Raw genomic sequence first — 17,323 nt, 5'->3', positions numbered from 1 at the left:
GATTTGTTCAATTTCATGCTTCCACTGAACGGGTTTCATCCACAGAGAAAATACCTGAAGACAATTAGCCTGTAGTAAGAAATAATTACGCTGCGACCAGATGTGTGAAACTTGAGGAATGTAATGCTCTTTAGATGAAAAACATTTAATGTATGCATTTGTATAACGAGCCGCATCTTCCGGACATGTTTGGACGGGATTTATCATGCACTTATACCAAATATCAAGAAGTTTCGTGAACCCGTGCGATACATGCAATGCATCCACCTGATCGTCCAACATCTGGTGCTCCAGATGTTTTACAAACGATCCACCCAAGACTGTAGTGCATATTTAAGGCTTGTGTACTCTTTTTACGTGGGAATTTTTAGTTTTGACTGAAATTGGTTAATGGATATGAGTATATAGGTGTAGTATACAGTGTAGAATCGAGGTCAGAGATCTTCATCCAGGATGGAAACTCTTTGTCCAAAAGTCGTCCATGTTGTTTTGTGTCTATCAGACGTGTTAAGTGATTTAATTCATGACATCCCCCCCACGTGTTTTTCCTCCCCTGCCCCCCTATTTCACTTTCTGTTTTCATTTAAGACAGATATGGAGAGCTTCTGAATGATGGAGAACCTCTCAAAGAAATACATATAAATACATCCTTGCCACTGTATTTAAACCTCCAGGGCAAACCTCCATTAATGTTGGATGAAGAGGAGAAAAAAAAAAGCACGGACTTTGAAAGAAACGAAACGAGGACACTAAATGAGCCGGTGATTGTAAGCAACATGGCAGCTTCTGGTCTTCAGCGTCGAAAAAAAAGAGGAAGCGACGTCAAACGGAGATGATGATGATATAAATGTTTTTTATTTTTAAATTTGTATTGATTTATAATTCCGTTTTAAATCTTTCCAGACTGGGAAAATGGACCAAATAACATATATATATATATATATATAAAAAAAAAAGAAATGGATGAATGTGGGTGATAAAGGCCGTGCGTTCCGTCCATGTTAGAAGCGATCCATCCCCCCTGCGCAGTGAGCGAGCGCGCGCGCGTGCGCGCTCACGCGTTCGGGCGCGCTCACGCGGGGAAAACGCGAGCTCGCGCTCGTGATTCGGGTAGGAAAAAAATAAATAAATAAAAAGCGGACCTTTTTATACCGCACGTCAAAGATAAAAAAAAAAAGAATAAATGATATAATGTGGAAAACCCAACGCGAAAACGAATTAATGTAACGTAAAACCAAAATAAAAAACGCGGACTATTTGTCGCGAAGACGCAAAGCGGAGGAGCGGAGCGAAGCAAAGCGGACGGGACTACTTCGGCCTTGCATGCGCGTCGGGTGAATGGAAGCGCCGCAGCTCCTTCCTGGTGGTGGCGAACAAACACTGACAACTACAGGGCGGCCAGCGGCACGGCCACACACACTTCTCCAGTTCACCCCCAAAAAAAAATAAAAACATGGCTGGTGACAGCAAACACGTCGCGCAGTTGAAATCCGGTGAGTATCGGAGACGTGTCGTCGAGAGATTTTTGTCTTTTTTCCCCCCCTTTCCCTACACTAACACACACAGACACACTGAGGCGCCCTTCTTCAAAGCTAACGTCGCTACATATGTGCTCTTTCCCCAGAACTCTACTTCCTAATAGCCCGGTTTCTACAAGCTGGACCGTGTCAGGACTCAGCAGAGGTGCGAGATTTAATCCTTTAAGGCTTTTCGGTATATCCCTGAACTAGAAAAATATGACATCCTAGTGCGTTTTTGTGTTTTTTTGCAGACCCTGATCCGGGAGGTTCAGGAGAAGGAGGTAAGCTGAACAAGGCGACTTGGCGCTGCATCGCTACTGCGCTGTACTTTTACCTCCTTCATCCGTCGCTCGATTGTTTGATTGATTTCTTAATTTTTTATTATTCAAACCTGGATTTTTGTTTAACCACCCAAAAGTGAGATAACACGTTTTTTTTGTTGTTTTTTTGCAGCTCTTACCCAAAAGGATAGATTGGACTGGAAAGGAACACCCAGGGAGTTACGAGAATTTGGTAAGCCCATGCCCTGGGAGTGAGAAAAAGTTTTTTGGAGAGCAAAATAAGAAATTGAATTTCCCGCAATTTTTAAAATCAGGAAGAATGAGAAAAAAATATATGGAGGAAAAAAAAAAAAACAACAACAACCACTACACAAACAAACCAGAACCTGAAGTCCTGGTGCCCCCATGTGAAGTCCATCAGACCTGGAGCTTTGACAGCTCAGTGTGTTATTATTATTAGGAGGATTTAGTTGGGAAAATGTTAGAAATAAAGGTACGTCATGCATGTGAGCAGTGGAAGTGGTGGGAGGGAGTGCGCCAGTGTGTGTGTGTGTGTGTGTGTGTGTGTGTGTGCTGGGCGGGATATGGAGGCGCCCTGCTTCATGTAATACAACAACAGACAGCGTGAAACACACACGATTTATTTTATTGACTCCAATTTCGGACAGGAGTTTTTAACCAAAACACTGGGAATTAACAAGCTTTCGGAATATTTTTTCCATGCGGGAAAAATGGGAATTCCGGGGGAAGTCTGAGGGAAAATTAGGTTTTCTTTTTGAATTTTTGAATGGAATTAGAGAATGATTTTTTTTCCCCCCCGAGTTGAAGGTAAAATCAGCCACCGATATCTAATATCGATTATATGATTAGTTGCGATAATCGTTCATAAAAACCATGACGTCGGAGGGATTTTTTTTTTTTTTTTTCTCGCGACACCGTTCGGAGAACGTATCGGATCGCAGCTCGGATCATCTTAATCACGGTGGATATTTTGTATTTATTATATTATGGGGAAAAAAGTTTACGGTTCTGATCCAACCCCCCTCCCCGTATACACCCCCCACCCCTTATTGAAGCCACCCCCATTCTCTGGTAAATCTCTTACGTAACCGAGGCAGTGTCTCTCGCTCTCGCCGGGGATTGAGACACTTTTCTCGGCGTTTATACAACCCTTTTTTGCCCGTGTTTCACGCTTCGCACTGGTAGCTCCGTCCCCCTCGGTATACTGCAGCAGAACACGCCGGCGATGGCGGCCGAGGCGACGGCGCTGTTGGACGCGCGGCTCCGTCCTTGTAAAATGTCCGCTTCTTTTACACGTGGAGGACGTACGGCTGTTATTTAACACGCAGTTCGTTAGTAGACTGTGGCAGTGCGCGGGATCGGGGCTCCGGTGCTCCGCCGGGGAGTGTGTGCAGTGTGTGAGGAGTGTGTGTGCGTGCTCGCGTGGAGGCTGCGGCTGTGGCTCGCTCGCTTGGCCGCTTCGCAGCGCCTCTTTCCCGGCGAGGACCCGGACACAGTGCCGCTGCCGCCGCGGTTCTCCCTCACCCCAAATCAGGCTCGAGAGCCATTCAGCCACCCTTTATTCCTTTTTCTTTTCTTTCTTTTTTTTTTATTTTTTATTATACGACAGTAAAGATAAAATGTGAGAATTTTTTTTTTACACAAATAATAATTATAAAAATAGCAATAATAAAAAATGATATCTTTATAGCGTTTTGCATTTGATTTCTATTACTCAATAGTGCTAATAATACTAGTATTACTAATAATAATACACTTTACTACATAAATACTATACATTTCATAAGAAAATATTAACACATCATTATTAACACAGTTGAAGATTTTAGTAATAATAATGCGATTAACAAACAACAACAACACAAATCCATTATCATATTAGCATTTTATAAATATAATTATAATCATCATTACTGCTTTATAGGGTTTTAAAACTTATAGTATTACTACTGACAATAACTCATTTTACTACCATTACTCATAGTAATAATAGTATTCATATTTATAATATTATTATTATTACTAATAACCAGCATAGTTTTTCTAAATAGCATTTATTTACTATTCCTGCTATTACAACACAGCAAAATAGAAATAACAACAATGACAATAATAATTATAATCATCATGGACATTTTAGTATTATTACTAGTAATTAATATTACTATTAATTATAATCAACATTAGTAGTTTTAACTATTAGTAATACATGGTAATAATAATCTAATTATCATAATTACCACTTAATAGTTTTAATAATAATATTCATAATACAACTACTACTACTACTAATAATGGATGAATGGATGGATGGATAGATAGATAGATATTTATTTGTTGGCAGTGCACATTACATATACACAGCAACAAAATGCAGTTTAGCCTTTACCAGAAGTGAAATTTATATATAAAAATGTACAATAAAGAAATATAAAGGTATGGCATTTGAAAAATGTGTAGAATATGTTAAACAAGTACAGTAACAATAACAGTAAGAGTAATAAACTTGAAATAATAAAATATAAATGTTCCTGATTAGTACTGAATGAATTAAGACTGGTGCCACCTGAAGCAGTGACACTGGAAGAATCCGGTAATTGACTCTGTGATTATGATGTTGATAATAAGCAGAAATTCTCATTTTACTCCTTTTGTGTCATGAATTAAAGGTTCACGCTTCCTACAGTTCATACAGGACACAAATCAAACGCGGTGTTTGTGCGCGTGGGTGTCGGGTGCGTTTACTTCACTGCGCGTGCGGCAATTTGCTTCTATGTGCAAATGTGTCTTGCGTGCGTCCGTGCGTGAGTGTGTGTGGAGGACCAGATTGTCTCCTGTCGTCCAATAGGATGCGGCTGAATGCAGTTCAAGTCTCATTAATTAGTACCCGGGCGTAGTGGAGGAGGCTGCTGATCAGGCAGATGAAGAGCAGTGTGGAAAACGAAGCACGTCACTGAAGAGCGCTCAGTTTTTAATTCCTCGCCGGATGTCCAGAATTTTAAACTCCTAACCCATAAGACTTTGAAGATCCTAGATGTTAAGATCGGTTGCATACTTGTGATGTTAAATCGAAACAGCGTTTCATTTTGATCAATGTTATGTTTTTATAAAGAGTACAGCAAATTATATATGTAACATACTGGCTTTTGTGTGTGTGTGTGTGTGTGTGTGTGTGTGTGTGTGTGTGTAGGTGAAACTGTACAAACACACTTCTCCGGATCACCTGTTGCGGGTGTGTGAGCGAGTTGGTCCTCTTTTGGAGAGAGAGGTTCCTGCCAGCGTGCCAGGAGTCAACTCGCTGCTGGGAGTGGGGCGCCAGTCTCTGCTCCGCACCAACAAGAGTGAGCTTGATTTCTTCAACACACACACACACACACACACACACACACACACACACTCACACTCATATACAGAGACACACAAGATCCTAGAAAGGACCTTGCATTGCCATGGTTATAAATGCAGCGAATTATATTCAAGCTTGAAAAGAAAGCATCTCTTGTTCCTCATGGGGACCGAACAAATGTCAAAACACTCAGGTACTTTCCTGTATGGGGAATTCGGTTCTTACTAAGATATAAAAACATACCACGCACATACACACTTATCAGTAGGCTGATTTTATGTGTGTAATTCAGTGCAATGCAATTTAACTTTTATTTTTCCTCGTTGCTATTCTTTTTTTAAAAATTATTTTTATAATATCATGGATTATTCTAAATACGGTATTTTTAAAAAATGCGGTATTGTACTGTATAAGGAATAAAGAAAGTGCAAAAGGTTTGTCAACATTTAGTGATGTTTTTTTGTATCCGAAGCACTCCTGTAATCAGATACTGTATATAAATTAACATTTAACTTCACTTTAAAGTGGTTGTAAACGTTTACACCTTTTTCTCTTCTTTTGTTCTTCTGTAAAAAGAAATATGAAACACAGTATTCTTTAAAGTTTTCTTTTGTCAAATATTTTTTTTCATTTGACAGTATTTTGTCTGCGGCATACAGTACAGTTTAGGACCAATAATTTAGGCATCTTTTCATTCGTCATAACGTACCGAAGTATTACTATAATCCGAACTATTTGATTGCATCTGATATACGTGATACATTTTACATCACGTTTCCGTAACTTTATACATCTAAATCGCTTGTGAATTATACAAAGAGACAAAAGACACGACGATCCGAATTCAGAGATTTCAATTGAATTGTAATTTATGAAACCCGAAGTACCGTCTGAGTCCTTTTGTTTTATTTATCCTTGTAAACTCTAAAAAAAAAAAAAAAAAAAAAAGTCTAAAATTTAAAAAAATCTAAATTTTAGGTCTTGAAAAAGCTTTAAATTCACCGTTCTTAATTTGAAACACTTTCCAATTTCCTGACATCCGTGTACCATTAATGCTCCTTGAAATGCTCCCACAGCACTTTGTTTTTGTTTTCGAAGTTTCCGCGACGTTAAAATTCCTTGCGTTTTCGACAAGAAATGAGAGCAACGTTGAAACAGCCAATCAGCTTTAGGGCATAATATAGATCTTAATATTAAATTCTTAATGGCTGTAAAAATGTTTTTTTTTAAAAAAAAGTCTTAAATCTGACATGGTGTAAACCTGCAGAAACCCTGGTAACGTATTCCTTTTTTTTTTTAGAAAGTGAATATGTTTGAAATTTGTGGCCATTTTTATCCAAAATATATTAAATTCCTCTATCGGAATCAACACGACAGTTCGCAGCAACATCACCGTGTTATAAGAAGCGGATCTTTTTCACGCCATGTGTGTGTTTGTTGACTGTGTGTGTGTGTGTGTGTTGACAGGTTGTAAGCACGTGGTATGGAAGGGTTCAGCCCTCGCAGCCCTGCACTCTGGCAGGCCACCCGAGCCCCCAGTCATCTACGGAAGCCCGCCCAACATCGGTACGCTTTCTCTTATTGGCTGCAGCAGGTTTTTATGCAGATTTCAGATTTTCTTCATTTCACACATTTTTTTATTAGAATTTTTTTTGCGAGTGTTTGGTAAAAAAAAAAAAAAAAAAAAGTGGTTCGAAGAAAATTTAAAATCCTTTTTATAAATATTCAGATCCGCAACCATTCAGCAACCATCGCAGGAATTATATTTAATATCGTTAATGCCGCACTGCATCGTGCATTTTTTTGTAAATGAGTTCCACCCTGAGGCTAACGAGGAGTTTGAGAGGAAACGCTTGGCAGGAGGCTGCACCATATGGACAAAAGTATTTGGACACTGGACCTTTGGATCCTCCCCGAAGTGGTATAAAAAAATTAAAGGCGCACAATTGTCCAGGAGTTTTTTTGGATGTGATAGAATGGAATTTTCCTTCACTTGAAGTACGAGACCCAGACCTGTTCCTGCCCCTGAAAGCAACCTCCCCAAAGCTCCAAAACCTATTGGGGATGAACTGGAATGTGGGAGAAAATGTGAGCAGAAATTCCATAAAATCTGATGGAAACCACTATAGGACATCTCACAAGATTCGTTGATGGAGGTCTTTTTCTCGGAGATAATTCGATGGTTTCCATGATGTGAAAATATTCATTACGCAATATACTTTAAGTGGACAAAAGTATTGGGACACCTGACTTCTCCAGCCATATGTGATTCTTCCTCAAACTGTTACCACAAAGTTAGAAAGTGCACGGGACGTCTTTGGATGTGGCAACATGAAATTTTCCCTTCCCTTGATCTAGGAGACCCAAACCTGTTCCAGCATGACAATGCCCCTGAAAGCAAGGTCCATGATGTTTTACATGGGGAGGAGTGGAAGATCTTCTGCTATAGAGCTCCAACCAAAATTGAACACCTTGGTGATGAAGGTGAACGCTGAGCTCCATAAGCACACTCCAACATCTGGTGAAACATCTTTTTAGAAGATTGGAGGTTCTAGTAATGGAAAATGGGGACTAAATGTGAACCTTTTGTCCATATAGTGTACCTAGGGGTTGGGAATTAGCAATTAAATTGTTGGAAAAGGTTTTTTTAATTACAGAAATGCCGCATTTGTTTGTATTGGGTTTCTGAATGACAGAAACAAATTCATGTAGAGTTTTACTAAGAAAGAAAACGCATGCTGTAACATCATGGTTATCGGATCAGTCTGTAACAAGTGTTTAATAATCACATTAATGAGATTACAACACGACGCAACTCCTCTTTAGAACAATCATGTACTTGTGTCCATGCCTCACTCTCGCCAGTGGTGGACGTAGTTCATTTCAGCTCTTGTCTCTCTCCTTTTCATCGGCATTACCAAATCATTAGCGATCATCAGCTACAGGTTTGCTTCTTACCGCTCGTTTCACCAGGCTCCGCCCTCCACTCGCGAACAGGCCCTTGTCCATGCACCTGCTGCCACATGCATAATCCATATACTGTATAGTTTATACATTACAGTAGTGTTTTGCTAAGTTATGTGCTGTAATGTGTTAAATCATAAACACATTATCGTGTACTACACCATCTACATACCCCATAGGCCACGTCTTGATATTTTCAACTTATGATTCGATCATCAGAACACATCTCGATCATAAGTCTTTAAACTTTGAGGATGGATTTGGACTGTAATTAATATAAACAGTCTGGCCACTGAACACCTTAACAATGATGGAACTGTTATGAATGGACATTTTGTGATGAGGATGAGGTTCCCTTTTTTAGTCTGGTTCCTCTCAAGGTTCCTTCCTTATAACATCTCAGGAAGTTTTTTCCTTTGCCACAGTCACCACTGGCTCATTCATTAGGGATAAACTTACGATTACAGGTAGTCCCTAACTTACGATGGAGATGCGTACTGATGACCCCGTCGTAAATGAAATGTTGTAAGTCTAGACATGAGTCTTAAAGAATGATCAGTATGGGGAAGTGTAATGTAATTGAATTATTTAACAAACTACAGTACATCATTTAGCAAAACAGCCATTTACAGTACTGTACTGTAGCAACTTTACAGTATATATACTGTATATATGTGTGTGTGTAGCAGCAGGCATGTGGATGAGCTGCGAGTGGAGGGCGGAGCATACGCGTCTACGTTTGCTTGCGAGAAACGTCAAATATTTGTACCGTTATGTCAACAAAAGCGAGAGTATGTTGCATTTTATTACATTACACCGGTGGCTGTAACGATTCCTTGAGTAACTCGGGTAATTTTGTTCGCAAAAATTAATCGAGGCAAATACATTTTCCTCGATGCTTCATTTAGCTTCATTTTTTTATTTATTGCGGTCCAAAAGACCCCCGCGGCGGAGTAGAGCCAGGAGCGGCGCACGTGTTTAAAGCCAGGCGATAGATCTAGTGCGTTAAAAAACTGTGCGAGATTTAATACATAAATACACGAGTGAGAAGAATGACGAGTTTCATTAAATGAATAGTTTCCCATAACCTTCTGTACACGGCCACTGCGGAGGGACTTTCTGAACGCAACTGTATTCGTATTTTGATGTAACACGCCAATAAAATGCAACAAATGGGTTTGTTTTTATAAACAGGTTTATTCTTGTGTGCAATTTCAGCAATAAAAATGTGCATTCCACATGTGCAGTTAATTTTAAGAGATCCGTCTTATTTTGTCTCTCTTATTTAGCGTTGCTCTTTCATAAAGACGAGGTACTGCTCATCCGATTAATCGGAATAATCGTTAGAATACCCGATGACTAAAATGATCGATATCAGCAGCCCTACATTACACAATCCACTCATTTCATTTTAATAACATGTTTAATAACGTCCTTTTTTGGGGATTTAATAAATGAGAAGCGCTCTGTGTATTAGATACTGTTCAGCTTTATTTATATATTTCTACTTTTTATATTTAGTAATTTAATGAGACACTTAATTATTAGGACGACCGAGGCGTCTGATTAAAGCGTGTATGTTTATGAACTAAAAGGCAATTTCTGTTGATCTAAAAGTGCAATCAAATCATTTTGTTCCTGATTTGGCTTAATAATATAGATAAATCCTTGTGATTATAATTTTTACCATCTGTTCCTGTGTGTGTGTGTGTGTGTGTGTGTGTGTGTGTGTGTGTGTGTGTAGTGGAGACAGCTTTCAGCCGGAAGCTGAACGGTTCGTACCGCTTGGGTCAGCTTGTCCCCACAGCTGTTTACTCACACATGAAGATGCACAAGAGGATTCTGGGACATCTGTCCTCGGTGTATTGTGTCGCGTTCGACCGGACAGGCCGCCGCATCTTCACAGTAAGTGCGTTTCTGTGCGTTTGTGTGCACAAAACAGATATACAGGACAGGAGATCGGTGAAAACTGAGTCATTTTTCGGGAGGAAACTAGCTACATAATATCCCAGATTTTTTTTTTTTTTTTATTATGTTTGACTCCAATCATATTTCCCACGAAAGGAACGTAGCTAGTATTTCACTAGTAACAATTTGGACTTCTGATGTTTTATGTAAGAACTTGTTGATTTAACATTTATAGAATAATATAGATGTTATTTAGATCATATTCGAGCACAGTGGAATTATTTCTTTGCACATCCCAGCCTGCTCGGAAACAGAGGGTTAAGGGCCTTGCTCAGGGGCCCAACAGTTATACACAACTATAAATCTATGAACAGATATAAAAAAAAAAAAAGCTCAGTAAGAAAAAGCAAAGGTTTTACTTCACAGCAAACTGCTTTTTCTCTATGTCTTTATACCTCCAAGAGTTTTTCTGAGCTGTATAGTAGGCAGTGGTGGACACAGAGCATGTAGTTGGTGGAGTTAAAGTAGAGATGCACTCTGTAAAATATGACTCAAAGTAAGTCCCTTTAAAATTCCACTCGAGTCCAAGTACAAAAGTATCTGCCTTCAAATGTACTTAAGTATCCAAAGCACTATGATTTATTACAGCTATAATGTCCTTTGATAGCCATAATAATACTACATACTGCTCTCTCTCTCTCTCTCTCTCTCTCTCTCTCTCTCTCTCTCTCTCTCTCTCACTCAGACTCGCGCAGACTCTTCTGTTCTCGCGGTATTCTCTCTGGCTCTCATTTAAAGCCACAGTACATCCCGAGTGGATATAAAAGTTTCGATCCAGGCAAAGATAAAAAAAAAAAAAAGGATCGACTGACATTGCAAAATGCATTTGAGTAAAAAGTCAGATATTTGACCTTGAAAAGTGAAGTTAAAGTAAAAGTCTCCCCAAAGCGAAACACATCAGTAAAGAACAGATACGCGAAAAAAAAAAGCATCTTAAATATAAACGCATTCCATTTACTTCATTGCTGTAAACCGCCGACAGCAGGTAGATCTTCCTCTTCACTCCATGTAAAGCATATCATCAAAACGCTTGCTTTCAAGCGCAGGGTCTTGCTGGAAAACGTTTGGGTCTTCCATAGTTTAAGCGAAGGGAAAATGTCACAGACAAATGCAGGTGTCCCAATACTTTTGAGACACTTCCGAACTTGCTTAAGGGACATCAACACATCACGGAAACGATCAAATTGTCTTCTAAAAGGACACCTACATCATGTCCTCTAGTGGCTTCAGAAAGATTCTTCGGAATTTCTGGTCACGTTTTCTCCTACGGATGTGAAAATGCCGACGCTAGCGACTGTTGCAGCAGGAGGATTTGTTGTTAAACCGGGGTTTCAAAATGAAAAAAAAAAAGACACATTTGCTCACAGCAACGGTTGCGCTCCAACTCCCATCGCTTTCACCTAAAATAACTTTAACTTGTGAAGTCACAGGCTTTAAAGTGGTTTGTTGGTTGTCGAGCGGTACGACTGGGGTTTCACCCGCTCGAAGACGTCGCACGCTCAAACCTTGAACGCTATTATCGGCTGTTTATTTTTTTCCCTCTGCTTTCAAGAAGGTATGAAAACGATGGCGAAGCGCGAGCTTCACGTCAAAACTGATAAAGCAGACTTCATTTGGCTTACACGAAATGAACACAACTCTGACGGAGTTCTACATTTAGTCTCCGTTTACTGTTTGGATGACCTCCACTTTTCTGAGAAGATGTTCCACTAGATTTTGGAGTGCGCTTGTGGAAATTTGGGCTCAGGTGAGGATGCCTGGGGTGCGGTCGGCATTCACGTCCATCCCGAGGGGCGTCCAATAAGCTCATGCGCTCTATAGCATCCAACCCAAGTGAAGGGAAAATGTCATGCTGCCGAATCCAGAGACGTCCTATACAACATTGTGGTAACAGGAAGGAGCATGTATGGCTGGAAATGGCTGGTGTTTATCATTTAGCAACAAACTAGCCAGATTATTCTTCTCGAAATGGCAAACCCGTATAGATAAGGTGGGAAAGGGGAAGAGGATCAGGAGATAAGCAATTTCAAATCCCAGCAGCGTAAAGTGCTCAGTAGAAATAAGGGATGTCACTAATGGGAAGTTGGAGTTCAGTGGTTTGGGTAACTGATCAGAAGGTGGTGGACAAAGTACACAAACCATGTAGTCGAGTAGAGATGCACTCTGTAAAATATCACTCCAGTAAAAGTAAATATGTCCATTTAAACTTTCACTTGAGTAAAAGTACAAAAGTGCCTTTATATGTACTTAAGTTTTGAAAGTACTATGATTTATTATAACTATAATGTTCCTGTTATCATTTTTATCACAAGACTCTTTACATAATCAACTCAGTTTATGTGAAAAGACTTCAAAAAAATCTGGCAAATGAGGTCACGTGTGTTGCGGCGTGTGTTTATGGAGTTTCTTCCATCATTTATTCCTCTCTAAATGTTCTGCTTGCTGTTAAACTGAAGCTGAACTGTATGTTGGTGATCAGTAGATACACCAAGCGCCGATCAAAACAAGTTCGAAAGAGAGCGTCACCCTGATTGGCGACTCGCTGCGTGTTTGAGTTTTATCCACGTAAATAAAAAGAAACGACTGATTTTGCAAAATGTAGTTGAGTAAAAAGTCAAATATTTGACTTTGAAATGTAGTGAAGTAAAAGTCTCCCCAAATGGAAACACTTCAGTAAAGTACAGATACGAGAAAAAGTTACTTAAGTGCACCAACGTATTTCATTTACTTTGTTACTGTCCATCACTGATCACCAAGCTGCCACTCTTGAGCAAGGCCCTTAATCCTATGTCCTCCAGGGGCGCTGTATCATAGCTGACCAACTTCCTAACAAATTCGATTGAACATGCGGAAAAAAAAAAATGTATATATGACTAATAAAGGCTTTCTCTAAATTAAATAATTATAATTAGCTCTGGATGAGGGTGTCCGCGAAATCCCGTAAATGGAATGTTATAGGATTGATAAGCAAATATGTCTGTATGTCAAAGCTTTATTGTTGCTTCCCAGAAAATTTTTCGTTTGGAGACATACTTGGCCACTCAGTCACCTTCACCTTCAGCTTCCTCAACAAGGCAACAATGCAAACTGTTTGTGCGGTTTCTTGTGAGCAGCTTCAGAAGAGTCTCCTTCTGGGTCGACGGTCATATAGACCGGCTTGTTGCAGTGTGCGGTGTACGGTCTGAGCACTGACAAGCAGACCTTCTGCATCTGCAACCCCTAAAGCAATGCTGCAGCACTCATGCGTCTGTTTTTTGAAGCAGCTTCTGCACCTGATGCACAGCACGAGGACTGAACCTCTTTGATCGACCCTGTAAAGCAATTGGTAAAATCCATTAGGTTACTGAATACAGGAAATCTGTTTGTCCTGTGTGTGTTGAATCTGGTTCCTCTCAAGGTTTCTTCCTCATAACATCTAAGGGAGTTTTTCCTTGCCAGAGTCACCATGGCTGCACATCAGGGGTAAATACACATTGTTCCCCTTAAATGTTATATACTGTAAAGCTGCTTTGAGACAATGTCTGTTGTGAAAAGCACAATAGAAATGAACTCGACTTGACCTGTAGAAGTTGAGAGTTCAGTATGCTGGAACATGCTCGTCACAGAGAGCCTGATATTCTGTCCTGACAAAGATTAGAACCTCATAGCTCCATTACTTGCCTGATAGCTCCATGGTAGTGGAGGAATGTGTACAGTACAGAATTGCTCATGTATGAGTGGCTTTGTGGATCCTCTGGTTTCCTTCCACCTACTAAGAACAGATGCAGGTGTAGCAGCTATTAGTGAATGTGTTGCGAATAATCCAGGCTGAGAGATTATTCAACTATAGATGGTTTATAGTCCTGTTTTTTTTGTGCTAATCATATTGTTTCAGGTTAAAAACAGGATTGTGTCCGATAAGTGCAGCCGAGAGAGAAGTTGAAAGGAAACAGCAGTGCTGCTAGTTGATATTCCTGTACGTTGAGTGCATTAGCAGGCACAGGCCGCTGCTCCAGCCGATAAAAAAGGGATGCGATTTGCATTGCAGAGAGAATATGATTACAATGCAATACAATTATATATACAATATAATATATAATTGTACATATACAATTTGTGTCATGAACAGTGATCAGCATGTTTGACGTGGACTGGGGGCCAGAGGCGGGCCGTGCATTTCACACCGGGTTCTTTTGACACACATCACACGTGATTTGACGGTTGAAATGTATTCGGATAGAAACTCTAATGTAAACAGACCCTCCGGCAGTTCAAGTGAGAGAAGCACTATGAAATGAAGAGAATAGACTATAATGAAATATTATTCTCTGCTGGCCTAAACCACTGAGCAAAATCAATCACTCATGTTTTTATATTTTTTGTATGAATATGTATAAAATGATTCTTAATATTCTATTCTCTTCATTCCACAGCGTTTCCCGTGGTTGCTTTGCTTCAAGAAGTTTATGTTCATGTTACTTTATCCAATCATATTTCAGATGTGTCAAAGGTATCTGGCGGGAGGCCTTCTGGAGCAGCGCTGCGACTGCCTGTAGAACTACATGCTACATGAAGCTGTTGCTTTAACCAATCAGATTTCGACTTGGTGACGCCTGGGCCATCTAGCAGGCGTCCGATAACGTCGTCATTTTTACGTCCTTTGATCGCACGCTAGTCAGGGCTCGGAAACCGCGTCTGTAGCAACCTGCACAAGCTCGAGTATATTAATTTAGATTTAAAACCTTTTTTTTCTTTGCACAAAGAAGACGCTTTTTCATGGACCGTTTATACTTCTACGTTTTCTTTCCTGTAGAATTTGCAGAAGCAATTCGCCTTCATTTCGAATCCCCAGGAAAACAAAAAAAAAATGCACAGAGGTCGTTTTTCAAGGTGAATATCGAGGTGGAGACGATGCATACGGGCGTTGCGGCTGTGGCTCCAGTGAAAGGAGATGTTTTGTGGATTTGTGTTCATTGGGTTTCTTGCTTTAGTGATGGCGTTTATTCTTACTGCATGAGATTCCTGTGTGTGATGCAGTGCTCCGTTTTACTGCGCTTCTCTATAATACTGATGCTTTCTAAAGGCATTAAGGGGTGGATTGCCTCTGGTAGGACTCCACTGAAGGCCTGGGGGTAAAACGCACGGCTTGTTACCGGAACAATCGGAAAACGAATCTGATTTGAGAAAATACACAAGGATACTTTATAAACGTGTATATAACACATTTTTCTGCGAATGTGAAAGGAATAGGAAAACGGCAGGAAGTGCGTCTGTGATGTTGCTCGGTCCTGCGTAGTGTAAGCATGAACTTTGTCACGTGTTTGTTTTTCCTCTGTTAGTGTGTTTTTACTTGTGTGTGTGTGTGTGTGTGTGTGTGTGTGTGTGTGTGTGTGTGTGCGCGCTCACTCGGGTTCCATTTTCTCCTGCAATAGTTTTTAAATAACCAAAAATGGCTGAACTGCGAAGATTACTCCCAGACAGCCACCCACCTCCCCTCCCTTCTCGCCTTCCCCTTCATTTCAATCTCTTTCTCCTTCTCTTTCCTGATGCTCACTCAGACTGTGTGTGTGTGTGTGTGTGTGTGTGTGTGTGTGTGATGGGGGTGTGTGTGTCGTTTCTGTTTGCATCACGGAGAAGTGGTTCTTTTGTGGCTGTGGAAGCAAAGCAAGAATACGCTCACCATCGTCGTCCCCTCGGTATCGCAGAGCATGGCATTGGCATGCAGCGGCCCCTCGACCTCCTCGCGGACCGTGCCATGCGTGTAAAGCCCCAGCCCGGTTTTACAGTTTCACAAACGATTGTCCGAGACGCAATTGCCGTGTCCAGCAGGAAGCGAAGGCGTAGCACGCGTCGGACGTTAGAAAGTTGCAGGACACGAATGATCATCCCGATCAGCTCAGTTTGAACTTTAAAATCTACAGTGGGTTACTGTTATGAACACTTTTTTGAAAAAGTGTTTTTATGAAAAAACAAAAAAAAGACTTGTGAGTTTCTTCAGAATCAAAATGATTTATTTCTAATAAAGCATCCAAGTAACATTCAAGATTATCTTACAAGAAACGAAATGAATGTGCAAAACCGAACAGCATTTGTGGTTACAAGCTGGCAAAGAAATGCAATGGTGACACTGTGGAATCAAGAAAAATTATTCCACAGCAATTTGTAGATTATTCCTTTTTTTTTTTTTATATATATATATATATATATTTTTATTAAAGAAGGTAATAACCTTTGGTTATTTAATTCAGTTCAATTCAATGTTTTTTGTTTGTCAGCTTTACGGAAATATATATATTTTACAATTATATATTCTAGCATCATATATTATTGCCTATAAGTTTGGTCTCTAATCAGTGAACCAGTGGCGACTGTGGGAAAGGAAAAACTCCCTGAGATGGCATGAGGAGGAAACCTTAAGAGGAACCAGACTCAAAAGGGATCCTCATCATCGAATGTCTATTCATTACAGTTCCATCACACAGTAACCGAATCAGTTACTGGGTTACTGATTAAGGTTACTGATTCAAGCCCCAGTGTCACCAATCGGCCACTTTTGGCCATGAAGAATTGTTCTTCACAAAGCACTCATCAGTCAAAAAAACGTGATGTACTAGTAACCAACGAGACTCTGTGCTGGTATTCCCGAGCGACACTGAGGCTGTCTTTACTGTTTTGTAGGGTTCAGACGACTGCCTGGTGAAGATTTGGGCCACAGACGATGGAAGGTTGTTAGCCACACTGAGGGGTCACGCCGCAGAAATCTCCGACATGGCCGTGAACTATGAGAACACCCTGCTGGCGGCTGGCAGCTGCGATAAGATGATCAGAGTGTGGTGTCTACAGACGTGCGCTCCACTGGCCGTGCTCGAGGGACACGCAGCCTCTATAACGTCACTGCAGGTATACACTTTTTAGCAAACACACTGCAAAAAGTAACCGTTTTACACACTCACACTCTTTAAACATGCACAGAAAACATCTGCAAGAATATAGCGAACTGAATTTTGTGTAAATTCTTAGAAATATCACATTTATTATAAATACTGTACAGCAGTGGTCCCCAAATTTTTTGCACCCCGGATCGGTTTAATGTCGGACAATATTTTCACAGGCCAGCCTTTAAGGTGTGGTGAATAAATACAACAACATAAAATGATACGATCGGCATCAAAACTGGTATTTTCTAAATATAATAATAAACGTGAATCCACTGTGTTGTTTGTTTGTTTATTTTGCTCGTTTGG

At 40.2% G+C, this 17,323-nt stretch overlaps 2 protein-coding genes across 7 annotated transcripts in view; one reads left to right on the top strand and one right to left on the bottom strand.

Annotated features, from left to right (window-relative positions):
* The window catches only part of irak1bp1 (interleukin-1 receptor-associated kinase 1 binding protein 1), a 130,267-nt gene that overhangs the window by 53,960 nt on the left and 58,984 nt on the right, over positions 1 to 17,323 (bottom strand). The window lies entirely within an intron of this gene.
* phip (PHIP subunit of CUL4-Ring ligase complex) overlaps positions 582 to 17,323 on the top strand; it is a 57,460-nt gene continuing 40,718 nt past the window's right edge. For 4 of the 6 annotated variants that reach the window (XM_083520817.1, XM_083520816.1, XM_083520815.1 and 1 more), the window contains exons 1-8: positions 582 to 1,493; positions 1,625 to 1,683; positions 1,772 to 1,801; positions 1,974 to 2,033; positions 5,013 to 5,163; positions 6,636 to 6,734; positions 9,877 to 10,037; positions 16,758 to 16,979. In XM_083520817.1, the coding sequence (XP_083376943.1) occupies positions 1,454 to 1,493; positions 1,625 to 1,683; positions 1,772 to 1,801; positions 1,974 to 2,033; positions 5,013 to 5,163; positions 6,636 to 6,734; positions 9,877 to 10,037; positions 16,758 to 16,979 (822 nt within the window). In that variant the 5' untranslated portion in view covers positions 582 to 1,453. Of the gene's footprint in view, positions 1,494 to 1,624; positions 1,684 to 1,771; positions 1,802 to 1,973; positions 2,034 to 2,327; positions 2,630 to 5,012; positions 5,164 to 6,635; positions 6,735 to 9,876; positions 10,038 to 16,757; positions 16,980 to 17,323 lie in introns of those variants that run through there. The other 2 variants (XM_083520819.1, XM_083520818.1) reach the window with 2 other exon arrangements.

This window comes from Silurus aristotelis (assembly GCF_946808225.1).
Source record: "Silurus aristotelis genome assembly, chromosome: 19".
Classification (NCBI taxonomy): Eukaryota; Metazoa; Chordata; class Actinopteri; order Siluriformes; family Siluridae; genus Silurus; species Silurus aristotelis.
Note: the sequence above shows the minus strand (reverse complement) of the source record. Positions and strands in the feature narration are given on the sequence as shown.